Source organism: Lethenteron reissneri, chromosome 39, assembly GCF_015708825.2.
Source record: "Lethenteron reissneri isolate LAM-NWPU_2019-01 chromosome 39, ASM1570882v1, whole genome shotgun sequence".
NCBI lineage: Eukaryota > Metazoa > Chordata > Hyperoartia > Petromyzontiformes > Petromyzontidae > Lethenteron > Lethenteron reissneri.
Genome location: NC_083817.1, coordinates 5750276 through 5768192, shown reverse-complemented (window position 1 = coordinate 5768192; position 17917 = coordinate 5750276). Strand labels below are relative to the sequence as shown.

General features: G+C 48.1%; 1 protein-coding gene across 3 annotated transcripts in view; it reads left to right on the top strand.

Annotated features, from left to right (window-relative positions):
* SLC6A9 (solute carrier family 6 member 9) overlaps window positions 1-17917 on the top strand; it is a 114321-nt gene that overhangs the window by 16858 nt on the left and 79546 nt on the right. For 2 of the 3 annotated variants that reach the window (XM_061567825.1, XM_061567823.1), the window contains exon 2: window positions 1209-1352. In XM_061567825.1, coding sequence (XP_061423809.1) covers window positions 1320-1352 — 33 coding nt within the window. In that variant the 5' untranslated portion in view covers window positions 1209-1319. The remainder of the gene's footprint in view (window positions 1-1208; window positions 1353-17917) is intronic. The other variant, XM_061567824.1, reaches the window with a different exon arrangement.

Genomic DNA, 17917 nt, shown 5'->3' with positions numbered 1-17917 from the left:
CTGTCGGGGTGGAGGGTTATGGTTTAGCAACAACAACAACAACAAACAGATGACATTGTGCACGACACGATAAACTAACCAAAAATAATTTACGAATCAGTATCGTGTCGTTTTATAAACACTGTATCGTGTTAATATATTTCCTGATGGTTCTGAGTCCATGCCTGGTGGGTCTTTACATTCATTAGGCTTCGAGTCAGACAGCCCCAGACGTTTAACCCGTGTGTAGCTACGAGATATTGCTTCGTATCTTGCTTCATGCCTTGAAGGAGATCTCTCATTCGTAAAGACGCTTGTGCCATTACGCCTCTCGCGTATTCGCCGGTGTCTGGATGGGACTGCATCGTGCAACGATGTCATCGTCAACGGCTGATTCTCCATTTGTGATTTTTGTTTTTACTCGTTCCTACCTCGATTCATTCAATTGATGTTCAGTCATGAAGGTTAAGCCTGTCAACCGAATGACCCGGAATGTGTCCAATCTTGCGATGTCTCGGAAGCTACGCAGGCTTTGAGCCTGGATAGTGATCGCGTGGATTTGTCACCGTGCGCAAAGCGCCGAGATGTGGTAGGGCGAGCAGGGCTACACGTGCAGCGAAATCCATTGTTGTGCTGTACTGCTATGGCTCCCACATCTAGGCTGACCATCTTATATCATCGTTTTGCTTAGCGCAAGGCGCTCTATGACAGAGTTTAAGAAGCTGTAACACAACGCGAGTGATTTAGACGGCAAGGGCAGTGTGCAAGGGCCGAGGAATGAGTGACCACAATAGCAGGCGCGTCGCGGGTCACGGGATGGCAAGGGAGGGATGGGGAGGAGTGGAGGGGCGAGGGGAGGGAAGAGAATGGGAATGGGCAACGGGAGAAGAAGTGAGGCTTTGAGAGAGGAACGTTAGGAGGTTAAGGAGGGGGATTGCTGAATGAACGGGGGTGAGGTGTGATTATATCACTGCCACAAATTGTACAGGGTGTGGAGGCCCTCATTCAGCAGTGGAGTGGCACAACAGCTAACCCTTATAAATTGTCCGTGCTAAGGTCATCAGCTGGTGATGCAGAACACCCGCGGTGGAGTTTAATTCACTGCTTGTGGAAGGGAAGGGCCTCTCCCGAAGGGAGCTCTAGAGATCCCCTTCTAGAGGGTCTTTGGCCTACTCTTCCACACACAGACAAAGACGTGCTAACCCAACAGCCCTCTCCTTCTGTGTCAGCAGGTACAGGGGCGCGCCTCCGCTTCGCGCCCTGTGATTGGCTGAGCCACCGGCTCGCAGCTGCCGTTCCGCCGTCGCGCCTGCTTGTGATTGGCCGTCTCTCGTGGGGGGATGGGCAGCAAGGAGGGCTCCTCACCTGTACAGGTGAGCAGCAGCAGCAGCACGTGCATTGGCTTCAACGTAACACAAGCGTCGGTGGTGTGGCCTGATTGCCAATGCATTCCACGGTGGGTGAGACGAAATGAACAAGAAGCAATGCGAATGATATGGTCAACAACGAGACAGGATCTTCTTGGTTCTTTCGGTAAAGTCACGTAGAAAGGAAGTAATAAAATAATAAAAATAAAACATAATAAAATAATTCTCACGACGTTTCGGCCACAACGCAAGCAGCCGTCCTCAGGTGAAGAACATGTCTGTCGATAAGACAGTCTATTTAAGCTGTGAGGGAGGAGGAAGAGAGCCTTGACAAAAGAATTTGCATTTGAAGAGGAATTTAGCATATTTATGGGAAATGCAGGAATGCGAATAGTGCTAATTGTGAAATGCGTGGGAGGTGGGCGGGGGGTTTTCAAAGTCATATTATGCCCATGCATTATGCAGGATTAACGAGACAGAAATTGACCGTTTCTGGAATTTTTGAATAACGGGCCCACATTCGTGCCAGTTTTGCTGTTTTCCTGGTTCTTTCGGTAAAGTCACGTAGAAGGGAAATAATAAAATAATAAAAATTAAAACACTATTATTAAATTATTTAAGTATTTTTATTTTAATTATTTTATTAAACATATAATAAAAATAAAAAATTATTATGTTTTATTTTTATTATTTTATTATTTCCCTTCTCGGGAGCTCTAGAGAATTAAACATAATATAATAAAGTTATTTTATTATGTTTTATTTTTATTATTTTATTATTTCCCTTCTACGTGACTTTACCGAAAGAACCAAGAAAGATGAATCCCTGCAGTCACGAAAGCTTTAAATCGAAGTTTTTCTGTTGTTTTGCTGCCTTGCCACGCTTGGGAATTGGTGTACTTATGCAATTTGAACGTATCTACTTTATTCATTTAATCAATTTGTATTTACTGATTTGCTTACCTTGACTATACGTTGCACTGCTCTCGGTTGTTTGTATTGTTCGTTGCTGTAACGTTCTGACCCGCCGCTACTGGACACCGGTGGAAAGGTAACTTCATAGCTCATCGGATTTCTCCAGGATAAATACAGATTCTGAATTCATTAAATCAATGGAGAGGGGAGTGGTGAAATGCGTGACATTTCCAGTAAAGTAGTAATAGGTTTTTACCCTTTCAACTGGTACAAAAACTGACACCTTTATACAAGGCATCATGTTTGCAATAACCACAATACAAGCAGTCAAAATGCAAACAAAAAGAAACAACTCTGATAATGATATACACTGTATTTGAAGTCCTTAAAGTTGATTGGTCCATGATGCCTTGTATAAAGGTGTCAGTTTTTGTACCAGTTGAAAGGGTAAAAACCTATTACTATATTTTGCCACTGGTAAAGGAGATGTCTCATAGCGTAAATTTCCAGTAAACTAGACCAGTATGCAGCATTGGCCCAGAGTGAAACTGGTCCCCCATGCCCCCCCCCTCAACCCTTCATAGTCCAGGACCTGTGCTCCTCCGATCCATAAACCCCTGGTTCACTTACACAGCCTGCACACGTGACACCTAAGCCACTGGGTCCCATGTTAGTCTATGGGTCACAATGCTGGACTATGTGAGTCGAGGTGCATGTGTGTAAACGTGTGATTATTGAGGATACAACGTGTTGAGTAATTTTGATCAGAATTTGATGTAAATTCACATCACACGCGTGGCTGTGATGCGTGTGCACGTGGGTGAGAAGTCCGTATACTCGCCTAGTACACGTTCTAATGGACTCACAGTGTGGAAGGGATAAAGGGTCTTCCCAACGTGCACCATAATCCGCTGCTTTGGAGGAGATAATAGTTGAGCGATCACACAGTCGTTTGTGAAACACCCACACCGCACAAGGTTGCGATGTGGCCAGGAGTTGGCAAGTACAGCCAGTGGGCTCGTGAAAGTCGTTTATGTGGATATTTAAGTGATGTCTCCTCGTGTGCACGGTGTTTTTTTTGTTTTCTGTGCACTCCGGTTTCCTCGCACATGTTAAACCTAACCTTTAAATATACCAATGCTATCTTGTTCCCAGAGCCTCAAACTCGTGTGCTACGAACCCATGACACTCAGCCTATTGGTGTGTAGCTACAAGATAAGAGCTGTGTTTTTATATTAGGTGGCAGCTTTCTTTTTTTGTAGAGTTCAGAATTTTCCTGAAAGATTGTCTTGAGACTCTGTGAGGCCTTGCTGCCGGGCAGTGGTGGCACACGGCTATAATCCACTAAATGTATGTGCGTTGAACTTCGCTCACACCGTACGTAGCCAGCCGTGTTAATCAGAGGTGCAGTGGGAAGGACAACAAACTCAACACAAAAATCAGTTGTAAAGAAAATGAATTTTCAAGCTAGAGTGCACAGCTTCAGAGACTTCCTAATATTGGAAGGAAGGCCGTTCCAGATGGCCACGGAAGGGACATCTAAAAGTGCCCGATGCGGTGACCTTCTTCGTTCGATGGCCAGCCAAAAGCCGCTGCGAGGATGACCAGAGTTCGTGTGATGGTTTACGCTCCTGGACGAGATGAGTAAGGTGTTGCAGTTCATTTGCGGCAAGCACTTTGTGTGTATTCATAATCAACGTTTTTGGGTTTAGATCGCGTTAATGTGTCGTAACCCTCCACCACCCGACACGGCCAATTGCATCCAGCATCATCAGGCGAATTGCCCGATGATGCTGGATGCAATTACCAGCGAAACGTCGTACTCAAATTGTAAATGTTGTGGCTTCAACACACCGGTGGGCTAAAGCAGTGAACTATTTGTCCTTTGTCAACGTGACACTTTTTTACTGATTGGCCGTGTCGGGTGGTGGAGGGTTACGACACATTTATAAATAACGCGATCTAAACCCAAAAACGTTGATTATGAATAACATTGGTCGCGAAAGCCTACGTGTTAAACTGACTTTGTGTGTAATCGGCGCGACCTCACGATGTATCCGTTCGGTAACCGGAAACCAATGCAGCTCAGCGAGCACTGGACAGACATGGTCGGACCTCGCAGTCCCAGTCATGACACGTGCCAGATACATTTGTATGCGCTGCAGCTTCGTAATCTGGAGGAAAGGGTAGGTGGATCACACAAGCAGGGGCGGCCCTTGACTAGCTGCCAGCCCCAAGGACAGATCTACGCTGAGGTTTTTGGTATACTGGGGAACACTTTGCCCCTATTTTCCGTTTAATTATTTTTTTGCGTGTTTTTTTTTTAACAGACGCATCATTATTAGGTCCGTCCGTCCGTCCGTCCAACCAATACATTCTCAGAAATGTTGAGAAATTAATTATAATTTATATTCCCTCTGCACGCGCACGTGAATCTTCGTTATTTTATCTGTATTTTTTGGCATTCAATTTTTTTTTTCACTCGAATTTGGTGCCCCTAGGCGACCGCCCAGTTCGCCTGCATGGACTGGCCGCCCCCGGCACACAAATGCTGTGAGACTTTCTTCGCGTGGGTATCGAGATAACGCCATAGCCTGGCTTGCCAGGGGAAGGTGGTACAGCAACGTGTGGGCGAATATCGGTGACTTTGTGGTGTTGGTATGAGCCCTGGGGATGGAACGGCGCTGGACAAATTAACGTGTTTCCTATTTGTTATTATTGTGGGATAGAGTGTTGCCCCCTCGCACCTGTGAGCTTCACCCCACGTCCATCATGAATTCCCTGAATCCAACTCAATGTATATAAAGGACTGCAGAGCTTGAGAAATTGTTGGCGTTGGCTGGCAGACCGCCTGGCTGCTGCCTTCCGTATTATCTGTTAACAATACTGGATATCTTTGAAAAACAGCTTCATAGCTCATCGGATTCCTCTAGTCTAACTAAATATTCATGTTCTGTGGTTCCTCAGTGATTGTCAAATGCAAGTTGCATTCACAACGCTACATATATACACACACATATATACAACTAAACATTATTATAATTTGAATTATTATTGAATTATATAGTTTTATTTCTTGTATCCGAGATGACTGCACTGATAGAAAGAGGAAAACATGGGAATTGGGAAGACATGCAAGTTAAAGACTTCATAGTGAATATAAAAATAGTACGTGGGCATTATCCCTTCTGTAGCACACGTGGCTAAAACTAAACTAAAAACTAAACTATTTTATTTACTCGGTAAAGGCCACTGAGCTATTAGCTGGTTTTCAGAAACGACCTGGTGACGAACGACAGCTCAACGAAGTGGCTCATCGTGTGGAAATTTACAGCATGCCAAATAGTCTAAACACGTGATGTTGATTCTAAATGTGGAGGGCAAAAACCGGAGGACCTGGAGAAAAATCCACGCGGCCACGGGGAAAGAGAGAGAGAGAGAGACACGCAAACTCCCAATATGTAGCAGGCGTAAGGGTCGGGATCGAACCCACGACCTCCTTCATACCAGGCGAGGAAGTTAACATCTCCTAGCCCCCGCGGCGACGAGAGGAGGCGTTCATGGCCCGTAGCGAGAGACTCGGGGCAGTAGCAGCCAACAGAGGAAGCAAGCCCGAGAGGACGTCCACCACAGAGACGGAGGCATGAAATCGGCTGGTCCGTAGGAGCGGGGCGGATCTTTTCACATCACGCGCCCACGTGAAGTGATGACAACAGCAGCTCGGGGGGAGGGGGGAGAGCTTCATCCAGCAGTGGATTAGATCGTGGCTGACGTTTGACGATGAGCAGGAGGATGAGGGGGGGGGGCTTCACCCAGCAGTGGATAGAACATGGACGACGACGAGGACGATAATCGCAGTGAAAACATTCGAAGACGCAGCAAGGGTCAATCAGATGCCTGTTTCCTCAACCCATCGCGACCGCCTGTGGCACACACACACACAGCACACACACAGCACACACACACAGCACATACACACATCACACACACACAGCACACACACAGCACACACACACACAGCACACACACAGCACACACACACATCACACACACACACAGCACACACACACAGCACACACACACACAGCACACACACACACATCACTTCGTCTCCCCCCGCATTCCCAATACCCTAACCTTTCTCTCCCTCCCCAAGCCATCCACCCCACCTCCCCGTCCATCCCCAAACAAATGAGACCCCCCCCCCAACGAATCGTGCATTGAGGGGGGGGGGGGTGGTGGGGGTTTGCACAAATGGCAGCACTGAAGCAGAATGGAACAGCGCAGCAATCCGCGTTGATGTTGAGCGCGCACGACGGGCTCATAGCGAAGGGGGGGGGGGTGCAGGGGGGGGCAGCGCTTGGGCAGAGCGGCCAACGCAGATGTGTGTAGCCCCCCCCCCCCACGGGCTACGCGGGTGCAAGGGGGTGATTGTGGGGGGGGGGGGGTGCAGGGAGAGGGGGTGGGGAGGGGGAGGCGCTGAGAGGGAGGGAGTGGGCGAAAGTACTATAGGGGTAGAGGGGGTGCAGAGTGAGTAACGGAGAGAGGGAGGGGGTGGGGGTGGGGGGCGAGTGAAATAATGAGAGGTAAAGAGATGTCGACACTCTCCCACCCCCAATCTCCTTCCTCCTCCTCGAGTCTAACCATCTCTCGCATCATCTTCAATCCTCCTCCTAGACTTGCTTCCTCTCCCCCACCACCTCCTCCTCTTAGTGTCTAACCATCTCTCGCATCATCTTCAATCCTCCTCCTAGACTTGCTTCCTCTCCCCCACCACCTCCTCCTCTTAGTGTCTAACCATCTCTCGCATCATCTTCAATCCTCCTCCTAGACTTGCTTCCTCTCCCCCACCACCTCCTCCTCTTAGTGTCTAACCATCTCTCGCATCATCTTCAATCCTCCTCCTAGACTTGCTTCCTCTCCCCCACCACCTCCTCCTCTTAGTGTCTAACCATCTCTCGCATCATCTTCAATCCTCCTCCTAGACTTGTTTCCTCTCCCCCACCACCTCCTCCTCCTCTTAGTGTCTAACCATCCCTCGCATCATCTTCAATCCACCTCCTAGACTTGCTTCCTCTCCCCCACCACCTCCTCCTCCTCTTAGTGTCTAACCATCTCTCGCATTATCTTCAATCCTCCTCCTAGACTTGCTTCCTCTCCCCCACCACCTCCTCCTCTTAATGTCTAACCATCTCTCGCATCATCTTCAATCCTCCTCCTAGACTTGCTTCCTCTCCCCCACCACCTCCTCCTCTTAGTGTCTAACCATCTCTCGCATCATCTTCAATCCACCTCCTAGACTTGTTTCCTCTCCCCCACCACCTCCTCCTCCTCTTAGTGTCTAACCATCCCTCGCATCATCTTCAATCCACCTCCTAGACTTGCTTCCTCTCCCCCACCACCTCCTCCTCTTAGTGTCTAACCATCTCTTGCATCATCTTCAATCCTCCTCCTAGACTTGCTTCCTCTCCCCCACCACCTCCTCCTCCTCTTAGTGTCTAACCATCTCTCGCATCATCTTCAATCCTCCTCCTAGACTTGTTTCCTCTCCCCCACCACCTCCTTCTCCTCTTAGTGTCTAACCATCTCTCGCATCATCTTTAATCCACCTCATAGACTTGCTTCCTCTCCCCCACCTCCTCCTCTTAGTGTCTAACCATCTCTCGCATCATCTTTAATCCACCTCCTAGACTTGCTTCCTCTCCCCCACCACCTCCTCCTCTTAGTGTCTAACCATCTCTCGCATCATCTTCAATCCTCCTCCTAGACTTGCTTCCTCTCCCCCACCACCACCTCCTCCTCTTAGTGTCTAACCATCTCTCGCATCATCTTCAATCCTCCTCCTAGACGTGTTTCCTCTCCCCCACCACCTCCTCCTCCTCTTATTGTCTAACCATCTCTCGCATCATCTTTAATCCACCTCCTAGACTTGCTTCCTCTGCCCCACCACCTCCTCCTCTTAGTGTCTAACCATCTCTCGCATCATCTTCAATCCTCCTCCTAGACTTGCTTCCTCTCCCCCACCACCTCCTCCTCCTCTTAGTGTCTAACCATCTCTCGCATCATCTTCAATCCACCTCCTAGACTTGTTTCCTCTCCCCCACCACCTCCTCCTCTTAGTGTCTAACCATCTCTCGCATAATCTTCAATCCTCCTCCTAGACTTGCTTCCTCTCCCCCACCACCTCCTCCTCTTAGTGTCTAACCATCTCTCGCATCATCTTCAATCCTCCTCCTAGACTTGCTTCCTCTCCCCCACCACCTCCTCCTCTTAGTGTCTAACCATCGCTGTGTAATTACTAGACGTCTAATGATGCTTCAGTTCGTTAATTAAAATTGATTTTTTTTTATTCGCTCACGATTTCCGCGTCGACGTTGTGCGCATGAGCATCGATCGTTGATCACTTATGTTAATTGTATGTTTATCAGGGCTGTAGATATTAAGTATTGCGTGTACGCATGTTGGACTTCTTTCGCACCGTACGTACCCAACCGTGCCAATCAGAGGTGCGGGGGAAGGACAACGAACTAAACACAAAAACCAGTTCTAAAGAAATTAGTTTTTAACCTAGATGTCAAAGTGCATCGCTCCAGTGGCTTCCTCGTATCGGAAGGGAAGAGCGTTCCAGACGGCCGCGGGAGCGCATCTGAAAGCGCGCGGTGCGGTGACCGTCCTTGTTCGATGGCCAATCAAAAGCTGCGAGGATGACCGGAGTTCGAGTGACGGTTTATGCTACTTGACCAGAGCAGCGAGTGATTGTGGTTCACTTGTGGCAAGCGCTTTGTGTGTGATGAGTGTGATCGTGCCAGCCACGCTGCGCCAACCGATGCTACCGTTTCATTCAGGCGAACGAACGGAAAAAATGGAACGATACGGATGAGACAGAATCAACGGGAAACAATACAAATGAGATTGTACAACAACAACAAGAAGAAAAAGCGAGATAGAAATGAATACATGCATTGATTTCTTGAATCACGTTCCGGAATGGTCACAATTAATCGAACCTCTGTGGGGGCGGTAGGAGCGGGGAACGAGTCCCTCCACCGGCTCCCCCCCTCCCAGCGCTTGGGCCCTGTGGCCTTTGGGCCCAGAAGCAGTTGCACCGCCTGCACACTCGATAGCTGCCCCGTTGATTTGCACAAGTTAATCGCGCTTAACTTGGGCCGCTTATATAACAAAGTGGAGGGGCCTATTCCAACCAAAGTGTTTCGCACAAATCGACATCATCATCATCATCGTCGCCGTCGTCATCATCTATCGTCAACCAGGTTCTATCCACTGCTGGATGAAGACCTCCCGTTGCCACCTCTTGCCACAATCCGACCTCCTCTCCCCATCTCTGCAAGTGCTCCATGTGAAATGAATGTTGGTTCTGAATATAAATATATATTTTTTACGGGAATAAATAATAAGTCCAATCCGGGAGCATGCATTCCTACCTACTTATGCGTACTCTTGGTTCTTTCGGTAAAGTCACGTAGAAGGGAAGTAATAAAATAATAAAAATAAAACATAATAAAATAATTCTCACGACGTGTCGGCCACAACGCAAGCATTCAGATGCTGTCTCCCCGACAGACCTGGTCTTCACCTGAGGACGGCTGCTTGCGTTGTGGCCAAAATGTCGTGAGAATTATTTTATTATGTTTTATTTTTATTATTTTATTACTTCCCTTCTACGTGACTTTACCGAAAGAACCAAGAAGATGATTCCCTGTAGTCACGAAAGCTTTAAATCGAAATTTACTTATGCGTACTTCCAGGGGAATTTATATTTGTTATGGTTAGGGTCATGGGCAGAGTTTGCGGGGAAGAGGGGGGCACGGGGGGGGGGCAATGCCCCACCCAAACTGGGCACATTTATTCATTTATTTTCAGAAGTTCACAATTAAGAAAAAAATATTGCACCCGCGATTCCTAATTTGAGGGACAAAGTTAACCCGTGACCCCCCCTATCCTCCCAAATACAGATGTCAAACTCTGGCTATGCTTAGGGTTACATTCGTTCATAAATCGACATTGTTGGGGACAAAGTGACGACTAAGCCGATGGTTCAACAATACTGAAAGAAGACCGAGCGACTGCGTCACAAAACACTTTGAGAAGTGGCATCCAAAGTTAAGTTTCAGGTGACAACGCAATGGGTATACGGTACCCTTCGATACAACATGTTACTTTAGCTACTATACAAACAAACACAATCCAAGGTCGTGGTACCAATACGGGGCTTAACTTCTCACTGGATGTTCTCCGGTTTGCTCGTGTCTCGTGGGCACGCACAGCTGGAGCGAGGCGCATACTGGACGTGGTGTGCCGGGCACGAGAACGTTTCTCTGGGTCGCTGATCCATAGATATCCAGATGAAATTAAAGCCTGGACTTGTATATATTTCGAGGGTGGAGCAATATTTGTGAATTTACTTCCTAGAGAGAACAAACATTCAAGGGAAAGACGTATCATGTGACACGGACATCTGAGCAAATGAACACGGAGCTCAATTCACGTTCTTCCAAGTGTCGACTTTCGTCTCGACCTAAGTCTGTGGGTCTCTATGTGAGTCTCTGTGTAAGTCTTTGGTTCTCTGTGTAAGTATCTAAGTCTGTGGTTCTCTATGTACGTCATCGATTTTATGTGTAAGTCGGTGGTTCTCTGTGTAAATATGGCAGTCTCTAAGTCGATGGTTCACACGCCAAAAAACTATATTTATCCGTCATGGCCAGCAGCTTAGTCGTACTAATCGGGTACTAGAGGGCGGAATATTTTTTGAACCCGGCAACAAAGCCGTGTTTCTTTTTTTAGCACACTCAGGCACATGTGAAGGGTAACTCTAAGTATATGTTGCATCACTCTTGAATGACGCTACGGTGAATGTGTGTTGATGTGTGTACTGCTGGAGGCCCCGGAGGGACAGGCGTCTATGACGTCTCCTGGTCAAATCCCATTTGGCGGAGCCAGGAGACTGAATCTTTACCCTCGAGACTCCTCCAGAAACAACAAAAAGCCACTACGGATGGCCGCGTGGAATATTCGAATGCTCATTGCGGAGGAGAGGCTGCCACTCCTCTGTCGGGAGCTGGACTGGTACCGCCTGGATCTCTGTGGTATTTAGGAGGTCCGGTCGACCGGCTCTGGCTCCTGCCACAATGAGGGGTGGACAGTCCTCTACTCGGAGCAGGAGACTGCCAAACAACAGGGAGTGGCTCTTCTGAACAACAGAATGAAGGGGGCGTGGGAGCGTGGCGGTGAGGTGTGGGAAGCTGTGAGCCCCAGGCTACTTTGGGCTCGCCTTCCCATCAACCAGAGGCGAGGTGTGGTGGTCGTGGTTACTTATGCCCCCACCGAACACGAACATCCGTGGAGGGATGCAGGCAAGGCCAATGAGTCAGATGCCTTCTATGACCTCCTGTCACAGGAGCTGGCTAAAGTGGCCCTTCGAGATAGAATCATCTTGTTGGGTGACTTCAATGCCCAGGTTGGTCATGATGCTAGCACCTGGTCTGGAGTGATTGGAAGGCATGGACCAGATCAGCTCAATAACAATGGTAGGAGGCTGGGAGATTTTTATGCAGCCCATGGGCTTGTAATTACCAACACGCTGTTCCGGCATCGGCGCATCCACACAACATCATGGATGCATGCCGGGTCCAAGCAAGAACATCTGCTAGACTACATAGTGACGGAACAGCAGATGCGATTCCATGTCCTTGACACCAGGACCTACCGTGGAGCTAATCTGCCCACTGACCATCGACTTGTCATCTGTAAGATGACGTGGACCCCCTAATGGATCATCTTCGGCCGGTTAGAAACATTTAGGCTGGCCTGCCTACGATCCATCCTGGGTTTAACCAGGCTAGATTGCGTGAGGAGCTCACATATCTTTGAAAGATCTGGACAAATTCCCATCGGTGAGTTCCTCCGGTAGGCAAGGCTGCATTGGCTGAGTCATGTAGCCCGCATGCCCAGCCACCGCATGCCTAAACAGCTTTTGTTCATGATAATTGGTTCTTTACCCTTCTATCTGGCAACAAAACTGACACCTTTTTTGCAAGGAGTCATGTTTGCATAGACCGCAATACCTGCAGTCATAATACAAACAAAAGAACATAACTCTGATAATGTGCACATTATCAGAGTTATGTTCTTTTGTTTGTATTATGACTGCAGGTATTGCGGTCTATGCAAACATGACTCCTTGCAAAAAGGTGTCAGTTTTGTTGCCAGATAGAAGGGTAAAGAACCAATTATCATATTTTTACTGGCAAATGAGGTCCCCATAGAGCTTTTGTTCAGCCGGATCGAGGGGGCTAAACGGGCGCGGCACGGGCTAAAGAAGAGGTGGTGCATCAGCCAGTCATCTTAGTCAGTCGATTTGTGGCACCTGGGTCTGCCCCGTGACCTCCTGCCAGCGGACCTTCGACACTTCACGTGGCCTCAGCGTGCACATGGCCTGGCACAAGCGTCGTGGTGATGTCACCGCCACTTAGTGGCGAATGGCGGCTGTTGTTGTTGTTGTTGGACTGCCAGAGGTGTTTGTGAGTTCTATTAGACCCTGGGTGAGTAAACCTCATGGTCCACCCTAAACCCGCACTAACCATGGCAGCAGATGCGGATACCTGATGATGCACAAATGGAAAATGTTAAACTCTCCAGTAGCATGCGACTGTGGTTATCCAGAACAGACCGTAACAACGTATAACGACGCAATTGCCCTGATTCACCAATACGAAGAAGACATCGCAGCGACGATGCACTCCGCTGCGGCACCCGGCGCGTTTGCCTGGCTTTGACCACCTGCGTGTGAAATTGTGGTCGTTTCTCTGCATCTACATCAGCCGTACGGACGACAACAACGAAGCGAGTTAACAGCCCCCCACCCTCGCTGTAGACACACTCAGCTCATCGTCGTGGGTGTCGGCGCTTCGTCTGGCTCCTCGCCGCTGTAGTTCATCAACTCCAGGTCTCCACTGAATGTGACACCTCTGGCCCCAATAGGCTATTACTCATAAGTATAAGTAATCGGTACGCATTTCTGTTTGCCTATCAATAGATTTACATCAATAGACCGATTGATCGCTGCTGGCAGATGACTTTTATTTATGAATGTCGCGATCATTGACTGTAGCAAAATGTTTAGGAATAAGTCATCTGCCTGTATTCATCAATCAGTCTATCGATGTAAGTCTATTGATCTTTATGTAAATATATGGTTCTTTGTGTAAGTCTGTCACTGACAATGCAAGCCTATAGTGCTACGTGTAAGTCTGCCAGTATCTACGTATCTACGTGGTTGTCCGTGGGTCTACGTGAAAGTATAAGAGTCACTGTGCAAGTGTTGTCAGTTTCTACGGTTATACGCGTGTGATGCCTGTAAAAGTTAGCACGAATTATATCATACGTATATTGGTTATTGAGTCTATTACAAGACACACCTCAACTGAATTGATTGTTGACACAAGTGTGGTTCCAACAAGTTACACTTGAAGATGCGGCAGCTAATGGGTGAAATGTTACGAGTGTCAGAAGACAACGTCTAGTGGCGATGAACGTGGTGTGAGTTACGGGGAGTTGTGGAGTCGGGCCTCCATATCAGCCGGGGTCTGTCTGGGTCAGAGGGAACCCTGGAAAATATTTCATCATTCGGCACACCACATCCAGTATGAGTACTGTGCATGGTTCCCTAAATCAAGTAACGATGTAGGCCACGCGGGTATTTCAGATGATGAAATTATTTTTTTTTTGCAATACTATTAGCAGCACTGTCCAGAAGCACGTGATTGGAATGACCGGACTGTGAAATTTCACTTGAGCAAAGTGCATTGGTTTAAAAATCGTGATCACAAAATCACTGTTTGCGTTCACACGAATCCTGTTGCGTGTAAATAGTGATGCACAAAAAGAATGGTGTTCGTGTGCGCGTGTGCGTGTGTGCGTGTGCGTGTGCGCGTGTGTGTGTGCGTGTGTGCGTGTGTGTGTGCGTGTGTGCGTGTGCGCGTGTGCGTGCGCGTGTGTGCGCGCGTGTGTGTGTGCGTGTGTGCGTGTGCGTGCGCGTGTGTGCGTGTGTGCGCGTGTGCGTGTGTGCGTGTGTGCGTGTGCGCGCGTGTGCCCCGCGGGACTTGAGATGATAAAGGCGGTTCACACGCAATGGTGACAGGGCCCTGCTGTTGCGTCCACTGAACCTACGCAGCAACCCTCCCTGTCTTTATCTCTGTCACTCGCGATCTCTAAACCCTCAAGGGCTCTGGGCACGGACCAAATAAACAACTGACGTCTCAAATTTTGACGTCTCAAATTTCGATTTAAAGCTTTCGTGACTGCAGGGATTTGTCTTCTTGGTTCTTTCGGTAAAGTCACGTAGAAGGGAAGTGATAAAATAATAAAAATAAAACGTAATAAAATAATTCTCACGACGTTTTGGCCACAACGCAAGCATTCAGACGCTGTCTCCCCGACAGACCTGGTCTTCACCTGAGGACGGCTGCTTGCGTTGTGGCCAAAACGTCGTGAGAATTATTTTATTATGTTCAATTTTTATTATTTTATTACTTCCCTCCTACGTAACTTTACCGAAAGAACCAAGAAGATAACGTCTCAAAGTTGGGCCGTGCGCCTTATAATCCGGCAGCTGTGTGCGTGCGCGCGATCGGATTTTGCGGCGGGGGGATGTTGATTGACAACTGGGAAACAAGACTGGGATGGATGTGCGTCTTAATTTCCGGAGCATCCTATAATCCAGATAATGCGGTAATTATGTACGAGTACAATGTATACGTACTTGGCCCTAAGATGGGAATAACCTCAATGGTGTCAACGAATATCTTACTCTTAGGTTTTTTCGGTAAAGTCACGTAGGTAAAAAAATTCTTGATTCTGCCTCTAATGTTGCGTCAAACTGACATCGGTGCAGAGCCATTTGTGCGAGATAAATTGTGACGGGCAGCTTAGGGTTGCCGCGATGTGGCGATACCACGGTATATCGTACAAGCTAAGGTCCCCGATAATCGTATCGTGAGAACGATGTTACAGCAATGCTACGGGCTAAACATAAAAACACCCACAAATTACTCTTATGGAATATACTGTACATAACAATAATTGCCGCCTACATTTCTGCGAAAACTTAGCAAGACCCTTCTGAAAATTAGTCATGATACTCAGTGATGCTTTCCTGGGTAAACAATAATCCTATATTGATACCTGGCTACAAAGTAGGAACCCAGTAATTGCGTCTTGATGAAGGTTACAACTGCTAAGACAAACAACCCAGGTGACAGAAATGTAATTGGCTAATGATGCCTCGATAGGTAGCGTGAGAGAACGCTGTGATTGGCTATTGATTGGCTTGCTTTGATTGGCTGCTGATGCATCTATAGGTAGTGTGAGAGAACAACGTGATTGGATACTGATGCCTCTATAGGTAGCGCGAGAGCACACCGTGATTAGCTATTGATTAGCTTGCTTTGATTGGCTGTTGATGCATCTATAGGTTGTGTGTCTGCTCAGTGTGATTGGATACTGATGCCTCTATAGGCAGTGCCCGTTGACAGAACAGCAAGACAATAATTGAGGCCTAATGAAAACACAACAGGAAACGTGTACTCGGGTATAAAGTGATCCGACTGAATTCCTATCGGAAGTGTGTATTTAGTATGCTGATCCGTGTCTGAAAACCTCATGATAACCAGGTTTTCCCTCAATAAAATACATTCCTGCGGAGGGAGCTGGTAGGAACGTTGGGTTGCTCGGTCAATGGCCAGGGTCAACGGCGGCGTGGCGTATTCCGCAAATATGCCCGACTGTGAGGGCGGGCACAAGCCGGCGTGAGTAGGTTAAACGTTGAGTTTTATAAGGGCACCACGGGGTGACCAGCCCCTCCCCACCCAGCCCCACCCCTCCCACCGCCCACCTAGCCCCACCCTCCCCACCCAGCCCCTCCCCACCCTCACCACCCAGCCCCTCCCCACCCTCCCCACCCAGCCCCTCCCCACCCTCCCCTCCCCACGCTCCCCTCCCCACCCAGCCCCTCCCTCCCCACCCAGCCCCTCCCTGCACGACGGATACAATAATCCCTTGTGGGCTGGTGTAACTAGGAGGTTCCTACCAGTATAATGTATACATATGAATATATAAGTAAGTGGGCTTGGGCAGAACACGTCACTCCAAGTTGACGATGGCCGATGGTCAAAGATAGTGAAGGAGCCGCAGCCAAGAGAGGGACTGTACCCGGTAGGACGTCAACGGAGGAGATGGAGCGATGAAATCAGCTCGTGCTGTTCCGCGATCCAAGTGGATTATCAACACCGTGAGAGATGGCGACGGCTCAGGGACGCCTGCCTTCATCCAGCAGTGGATTGGTGATGACTTTCTTTTACTCTTAGGGTTTTCGGTAAAGTCACGTAGGTAAAAAATAAATAATAATAAATAGTAGAAATAATAGAAATAAAATATTTATATTATTTATATTATTTTATATTATAAAAAAGTAATAGAATAATAATATAAATAAAATATTTCTATTATTTCTATTATTTTATATTATGAAAAAGTAATAGAATAATTAATATAAATAAAATATTTCTATTATTATTTAAATTTTTTATTATTTTTTATTTTTTACCTACGTGACTTTCCCGAAAAACCTAAGAATATGAATCCCTGCAGTCACGAAAGCTTCAAATCTATAATAATACTTTTTGTTGTCAACAGTGCCTGAGTAACAAAGGCCATATGAGCCCGCACCCTTACAAGCGGCCAGCAACACGCAGCACTATCGAAGTCATGGCAGATGAGAGTTATAACACGCGTCTTGAACTGAGCACGGCTATGACCAGAGCTGGGGTAAAAGGGAGGATGATGGGGAGAGGGGAATTCCCCAGTGGAGCGGTGCGAGGGGAAATGCAGACACAGCGATTGCGGCCTGCAGCGAGTTGGCACAGAAGGGGGCACAGGTGGTGCGTCCGACACTCATCCTCAGTCAGACAACCCGTGGCACCTGGGTTCTGTCCCGTGACCTCCTGCTGCACGCAGTGCGAGCCTCCGACACTTCACGTGTGGCCTCAACGTGCACCTAGCCTGGCACGAGCTCTGTTGTAACGTCAGCGGCACTTTGTGGCGAATTGCGTCTGTAGTTGTTGTTGGTGGCGGTGGTGGTTGGACACAGTACGGATGACGACGAAACAGTCGGTCTGTTTGACCGAGAGCTCAACATGGGTGATGCTGACGGCCCCAGCCTTCAGCTATTGCCAGGAGAGTGTCGTACATTGCATCGGCTGCTGGCAATGAGACTGCGTATTGGGTTTGAAGAAAGGGCACTGGTGGGGGGGGGGGGGGTGCGAGAGAGGGGGCTGTCATCATTGCCGTGCGTGGGTGAGCGCACCGCTGGCAACTTCTGAGTCCCAAGCTGTTCGCCGTCTGCAAGGGGAGCCGTCTCACTCGCGATCAGCAACGCACGCGACCCCCGGTGCCTCGACAATGCGCGTGCTCTTCCCCAACGTTCTAAGGACGCACCCCCAAATGTCCAAATGTGTGCCCGGTGTCAATAAAGTCTGGAGAAAAACATAAGAATCGGTTTTAGCCTTCATGGCAATGAAACTGGTTTGAAGATGATGCCAAGGCATCACGTTTGCATTAACCACACATTAATTGTGGTGAGC